The sequence below is a fragment of the Arabidopsis lyrata genome, assembly GCF_000004255.2.
Source record: "Arabidopsis lyrata subsp. lyrata unplaced genomic scaffold ARALYscaffold_8, whole genome shotgun sequence".
NCBI classification, from domain to species: domain Eukaryota; kingdom Viridiplantae; phylum Streptophyta; class Magnoliopsida; order Brassicales; family Brassicaceae; genus Arabidopsis; species Arabidopsis lyrata.
In genome coordinates, this window is record NW_003302548.1 from 5691267 (window position 1) to 5699066 (window position 7800).

Sequence of the window (7800 nt, forward strand, 5' to 3'; positions counted from 1 at the left end):
CGATCATCTCACGGAAGGAGAATGCCATGGAGTGATGATGTTCGTTGATTTCTTATTTTGTTGGTGAATGATTTTAAAAGATGATTTATTATTATTTTTTTAGCATTTATAATATTATTGAATTTTTTAAATTTCATCATTTTCCATAATTTTACCACACTAAATCCTAAACAATTTACCATATTTTTCTTACACTACCAAGTAACACCTAAACAATCCCTTATTTCACATGATTTTACCATTCATACAACATTCTTCCCGCGCATGTGCGCGGGCAATCACCTAGTTTTAGTTAAACGTTTGTAGGAAATCTGAGGGCAAAATTGTATTAATTTTTGTTATATAGTGAAAAAAACTTAAAAAATGCCTACTCCCACCAAAGTGTCCCATATGCTTATAAAAACTTGAAAAGTGCCCCAATGTGCCACAAGCTCTATTATTAATTTTGTTTTGAATGGTAACCTGCGAGTTTGGTCACCGCACCGTTGCCAATCTGAGCTGCCATAATGAAATCACTTTTTTTTTTTACATATTCTTTTTTTTTTAATATATTCAAGGTAATAATTTTCTGTTATTTAATAAAAAGATAAGAAGAAGAAGAAGAAAACTTGGCTTTTGAAAGTTAGAAGAGCAAAGATAAGAAATAAAGACGTCAAGGTACTAACATGGCGACAAAACTTGAGCGGGACAATCGATGTTAGCGTTGAAATTAAACAAACAACGTGCCCACTAGTTGTATACTTGTATTATATTATAGATTTGTCGACATCAATACTAATGTCTATATGATAATATAATAACAAGTAGCATTGATATAACTAGAGTATAGAGAGAAAAAACTATATTGATCCATTATTATACAAAACCATACACTATTTTGCAGTCTCTCCACCTCTGCGAATCGCAACCGCCATGAGTTTATTCTTCGAAGGACACGAGGATCTCGTATCAATCATTAAACATCGTGATGGTTTGGAATGCGATGCTTGCGATCGATCGTATGGGGATGTCTTCTCATGTGGTGAATGCAAGTTTATTGTTCACAAGAAATGTGTATTTATGTTCGACATACAAGAGATATTCGACCATCCTTCGCATGATGGACATTGTCTTAAGCTTCTCACAACAGGAGCTCCTGATCACACCGACCAAAAATGCCATCTCTGCGGTAAAAAGACCAAGCGCCTTCTTTATCATTGCTCTGATTGTAAACTCAATTTGGATATTGATTGCATAATTGATCACATATGTACTAATCATGGTTGAACAACGCGGGAGTAATATGTTTTGTGACTTTTGTAATGAATCGGGCATAGACTATTGCTGTCCTCTTTGCCGGTTCATGATTCATGAGAGATGTGTCTCTGTATTTGACTCACCAGAGATTACTCACCCTTCTCATTTCAGACACCCTCTTAAGCTTCTCAGCAATGGAGCTCCAAGGTACACAAACTTAAAATGTCATATATGTGGACATGCTACTGGGAACTTACTATATCATTGTGATATTTGTAAGTTCAACTTGGATATGCGTTGTGCGGTTAGAGAACCCACACCAGTTGCTCTTCCAAATGTGAAGGTCCATGAGCATACACTCAAACTCATGCCAAGATTGATCTCCTTCGTTTGTGATGCTTGTGGGATGAAAGGCGATCGTGCTCCTTATGTATGTGTTCAATGTGATTTCATGGTCTTCCATCAAGAGTGTGCTCAATTACCTCGTGTCATTAACGTCAACCACCATGACCACCGCGTTTCGTATAAGTATTCTCTTGGTCCTGGAGAATGGAGATGTGGAGTTTGTTGGGAAGAAATTGATTGGTCATATGGGGCTTATTCTTGTTCCATTTGTCCACATTATGCTATTCATTCACTATGTGCAACAAGAAGAGACGTATGGGATATGAGAGAGCTTGATGGAAAACCTGAAGAAATTGAAGATATCACGCCATTTAGGAAGAATGATGACAACACCATCACTCATTTCACTCATGAACATAACTTGAGCAAAGACGGTATTGCTTTGAAGAAGAGCGTCTTGTGTGTAGCATGTGTTTGTCCCATCGGTTCTGATACATTCTACAACTGTTCAGAATCATCTTGCAGTTTCATTCTCCACGAAACATGTGCGAATATTTCTAAGAAGAAACGACATTTTCTGAGCCCAGTACATCTCGTTCTTTGCCTCCAAAACCAACGCAACACAGAAACTTGCAATGCTTGTCGACAAGTTTTTTGCAAAGGATTCATCTACTCTACGACTACATATCGAGAAAAGTTCTTTGACTTAATATGCAGTTCGATTACTGTTCCTTTTTTCCATGGAAGTCATGATCATCATTTACTCTTCCTTAAACTTGGACGCGGTAATGTGAAGACTTGCAAGGGCTGTGGTATCGTTGAAAAAGAATACGCTATAGGTTGTATCAAATGCAATTACTTTTTGGATTTTCGTTGTGCCACTCTACCATTGAGTGTAAGCCTTCCCAGGTATGATGATCATCCACTCACTCTTTGTTATGGTGATGAAAAAGCAAGCGGCAAATGTTGGTGTGATATTTGCGAAAGAGAAATCAATCTAAAGACTTGGTTCTACACTTGTAAAGATTGCGGGGTTACTTTACATATTTTTTGTGTAGTTTGGGATATCAGGTTCGCCAAAACAGGAGAACAAATCAATGACGGTGTTGAACTGCTGCCAAACAATACATCTTCACGACCACTTTGCGTAAATTGTCAATGTCGTTGCCTAGGTCCCTTCTTTGTTAAGGATTATAACAACATATGCTATTGTTCTTATTACTGCTATGCACGGCTTCATTCTAGGAGGTACTTTTGGAGTAAACTCAGATGCCCTCCATGGGTATTAGAACCCAATACTTGAAGATGTGGCAATGGTCGAGTTTGAATTTCATCTATTTGATTATTGTTTTTGGATTTTTGTTGTTGTTGTTGTTGTGAGCTGGAATGGATTGTTGTTGTGACTATTCACTAAATAAGAAACTAATGGCCTCATGTAGCTTTGGTGTTTTTGCTGATGTTAGCCTACAATTTCATTGCATAGCATTTGCAATTTTTTTTAAATGGGACCGAAGAGTTCGAGACAATGTTCCTACGTCTTCCCATGTTTGGATTAAATCACTCACATGTAGCCTTAAACTATGTGCCAGACTTCTCACATTTTTGCAGGTACCTGATATACTAAAAGTTACTTGATTTTGCAGATCTCCAAGAAAAAACATTACATCAAGCAAAAACGCATTATTGCCAATTTTTGCGCCGCAATCTCTAGAATTTATCAATGAACAATAAAAAGGCTTAAGGTAAAATAAAAATGTTGATAAACAAATTGAGGAGAATAGCAAATGAAAGACACATATAAAATGTTGAGAAACATGGAAGAAATTGGTAATTTTTTAAAGAGAAACAAGTGACATAAACTCTTCATCTAATTCCAAAGCTTCCATAAACTCGGGAACAAGACATACCTCCAAATCTATACTTCCCCCTCCTTCTCTTCCCGGGTAAGCAGATACTTTTCCATCAAACTTATGCGCGTAGCCACTTCTAAGTGTCACTCCTTTTCCCATCCCAAATTCACAACCATACTTGTTAAACCTCGGTGAGCTTCCCATCACAACGCTCATCGGTTCAAAAAGCCGATCAATATGGTAAATGAAAGGGGACTTTAACCATTGATCAATCATTTGAGATACTTTTTCACTAGTATGTTCAGCTACCGCTTGATGCACTTTCAAAGCAGCAAATCCAAGATCATTCTCCATCAGCTCACCAGCTTTTGCAGCCGTTCTCAAAGAAGAGAGGCAGTTTCCAAAGTACTCCTTGTGAAGCGGTGGATACATTCTTCCTCTGTTGTCAGCAGCAATTCTACAACTTGTTTCTCGGTCGAGGGGTAATCTCCGTGCCCTTGTTATGCATCTCCATATAACCGCGGTTAGCGACTGGAAAGATGAAATGGAGGTAGTTCCGCATATTTGGTTGACCTTTGCTTTAAGCAATCTTATGGTTTCTGATGAGAAACAGAACATTCTTTCCTTGAGAACTGGAGATTCGTAGGTTCTGATAAATTCATCAGCATGACTATAGGGAAGGCTGAAGAGAGGACCGTATCCTTCAGGGATGTAACGCTTTAAGACCGGTGGATTCTTAAGACACAAGTCATCGTTTTTGTTGCTCTCTTGTCCTTGGAAGATTTCGGACCAAGCGGTAAAGACTTCCAGAAGGCAGTACCGTCTCCCATCACATGGTTCATAGACAGTCCTATGAAATTCCATCTACCAATTCAGTACCGTCTCCATCACATGGTTCATAGACAGTCCTATGAAAATTCCATCTACCAATTCTGTCACCTACACAAGTGAGCACATCCGTTTAATTTAGTCCAACCAAACCATACCAAAAAAAAAGAAAATAAACAAATTCAAACCTCAATTTTCTTTGACAGAAACATATATCTTAGAAACTAAATCTGAACTAAAACTGATGTTGAAAGCGTATTAAACCAAACCGAACTATTTGATTTAGTTTCCATATATGGTAAATCTAAATAAATCTAGAAACATAAACATCCTTCAAAAATGGATAAATAACAAACCTGGACTGATAAGAGGCTCAGGGTGTGACCATCATGATTCACAACTCTGTGATGGTCAAAGAAAGAATGAACAATCGAAGGAACATACTTTGCACCGACAATGTCCGCTACACATAAATCTGAGGTCGCGTAGATAAACCCTGCGCCAGGGCTATCGTTACAATCAACAAAAACAGAGTAAGATTTCGGATTTTCGGTTGTCAACGACGAGAGACGACCCGCGAGAGGGTAGAAATGGACTAGTGTGACAGCCAGAGACTCTCTTAGCTTCTCAAGCAAAGTGTCAATGGAGTCAAGTGATGGCTTGTGAAAGAGAAGACCTTTTTGGATGTATTGAACAGAGAGCATTGCGTAGTCCCATGGAGATAAATAGTATGGTTGCTTTGATTCTTCTGGTATGGTTTTGGGTTTCACGAAGCATTTCGAGACGATTTTTACTGAAGATGAAGAATCCATTGTGGAAGGATGAGGTCTTGTGGAGTGGTCTTGTATGTATGAATCTATGGACAGGAGAGGAGACAAACGTCTAGGTTGGTGAACCTGGAAACTTTCATTTATCCTTTACTAGTTTGGAGTTTTTAAAAAGTCCAAATAATAATTTTGACCAACTAAAGAGTTGGTGGTTCTGGTTCACGTTAAGACCAAAAAAAAAAAAGAGTTGGTGGAATTTTTATTTTCTTATGGTCTTGGTCATGTATTGGAAGGTTGGTTCGAGATCCAAATTTGATTAGGTGGTTTTGTGAAACATTGGGATTTGACTATGAATGGAATAATAAAATGATTGAATAGATGGAACACAATAGCTGAATACGTTTCCACAAATAATCATACAATGCTAAGAGATTAATTAAACTTAGTAAATTTATGAATTTTACGATTTTTTTTCAATTATATTTTTAATACATTCGTCGTTTATATAACAAAATCACTTTCGAGAAATAAAATGATCATGTCTAAATGGAAAAAAAAAAATTAAATATTTTCACATTTAAAAACTTGTAAAATTGCAAAAGTAATATATTTTTTCATCATTATTATAATTCGGCATTAGTAGTAGGCATCACAAATTTAAATTTAAATGATGAACAACTAGGATGATTTTAATATTTGAACTAAACATAATCAACGTAGTTATGATATAATATGTTTTTCTGTGTCTGGTTGTTGGAATGAGACCAGAATTTGTAATTCCGTTTTAGAGAAATAGGTCTAATTGTATGTGGCTTTGAAAAAGTTGAAAAAGGATAAATTAATCATGTTCTCTTTGAATGTCTCTCAACACTTCGAATTTGGACGTTATCTCCAAATTCTTTGAACTTCAATTAGTTTCCTACACGATCGATTTGTAAAAATATGGATTCTCTGTCTTAGCAAAGTCAAAAATCAAAAACTTTTCGGACTAAAAGCGAATCAGTTTCTTCATATCATTTGATTTATCTGAAAATGTAAGAATACAATTTTTTAAAAAGAATGATAAGAGACCTTCCATAAATGCAATAACAGAGTATACAAATTGGATAGGAGCAAAAAAAAAAAAAACTAATTAAGATTGAGAAAATTCCCTAAAAAAACCCCAACTATTTAATATTTGCCAGAAACCTTCCCAAACTTTTTTCGTTGCCGGAATAAAACCCAGCTTATTCTTGAGTTGTATTAAAAACCTTGACGTATTTGTTTTCTCCGTTTTCCTTCCCGATGTTGAAACGCCGTTAACGGCCATTGACGAAATCGTAAACACTGTTAATTATACTAACACGTGACTAATCAATGTGGGTTAAAACTCACTTTTACCCCTTTCGCAACTTGTTATCCCTCGAGCTTTTTCCTAAATCGAAATAGGGTTAGGGTTTCTGAGAATTCCCAAATCGATTTGAGGGTTTTCAATCGAAGGCACTGTAGGCCAAATTGGGCAAGGAAAGTTCGGATTTTCCAGAAGCTACCATCTTCGATCCAGAAAACGCGAATCAGAGAGAGGAGGTTAGGGTTTCAAAATCGAAGAAAAGAGAAGAGATAAACTCGGGAAGAGAGACGACGACGATTACGGCTAACGCAGCTTGGCCTCCGAGTGTTTCAGGCCTCCGAGCGTTTGTCTGAATCGACGACGACAATGAGGTATGTGTTTCGATACTCGATTTTTAGGGTTTATATTTTGTGAAATCGAAATGGGGAATCGATTTGGGTTCCAAAATCGACACTTTGTTGTGTTCCCGTTTCGAATTTGACTAATATAATGTTGTTCTCTGATTGCAGTGACATTATGAAAGTCAATATGCATTATGCTGGATATGGTTCTGTGAAAGAAGATGTCTTTGATTACAGAGGTGGTTTAGTGAAGGAAGACATGGTCATGGACCCTGATTATGTGACTTGGTCCATCTTTGACGAATTTTGTGAACAAAATGGGATTTCTGGGTTGGTGGATAAGGTATGGTATAAGCTTCGACATGAAGATATTGGTTCAGCAAGGCTTATCCATGACGATAAAGATGCCCAGATTAGGCAGATGTGTTTGGAAGGAATGACCACAGGTGAGGTTGACATATACATTCATCAAGCAGGTGTCGGGGAACATGAAGAAGAAGATGATGATGAGGACCATGTTGAAATACAAGGTCCAGCTGATGAAAAGGGTGAAGATCCAATTGAAGAAGTGGCATCTGATGATCCTAGATTGCAAGCTTTGTTTGATGAAGTCCACACTGCTGTTGCGGATGCTAGTAATGTTAATGAGGGTGAAGGAGCTGCTGCCTCGGATGCTAGTAATGTTAATGAGGAGGGTGAAGGAGCTGCTGCTGCGGATGCTGGTGATGATGATCCAGAGTTTGAGAGACAGTGTATTGATGATGATTATCCTGACGCTGCACTTGACACAAATGATGAATGGGAAGCTTTCCACCGAGAGGAAAGAGCAGTGAGCATAACCAGCTACTCGAAAGATAAGCCTCCATATTTATGGAAACAACAGACCTTTAATAGTGGGGAGGAGTTCAAGGATCAATTGTTGAGGTATGTGTTGAAAACTAATTACGATGTGAAGTTGTCTAGATGGGGTAATACAAAGCTTCAGTTGTTTGTCGGCATGAAGATTGCAACTGGAAGATATATTGTTCTGTTGAGAAGCCTAAACATAAGTGGATGGTAAAAACTTATATCCTGACAATGGGTTTACCATCATATCTGACAAG

The 7800-nt window shown here is 37.4% G+C and overlaps 2 protein-coding genes across 2 annotated transcripts; one reads left to right on the plus strand and one right to left on the minus strand.

Annotated features, from left to right (window-relative positions):
* Window positions 1–813: 813 nt before the first annotated feature.
* On the plus strand, window positions 814–2753 carry LOC110225661. Its single transcript, XM_021015521.1, is given in 3 exon segments — window positions 814–1250; window positions 1252–2546; window positions 2653–2753. Coding segments are annotated over 3 exon segments (1734 nt in total). The 5' UTR covers window positions 814–912.
* Window positions 2754–3246: 493 nt separating this feature from the next.
* On the minus strand, window positions 3247–5188 carry LOC9299809 (uncharacterized acetyltransferase At3g50280). Its single transcript, XM_021015520.1, is given in 2 exon segments — window positions 3247–4370; window positions 4616–5188. Coding segments are annotated over 2 exon segments (1410 nt in total). The 5' UTR covers window positions 5072–5188; the 3' UTR covers window positions 3247–3416.
* Window positions 5189–7800: the final 2612 nt, after the last annotated feature.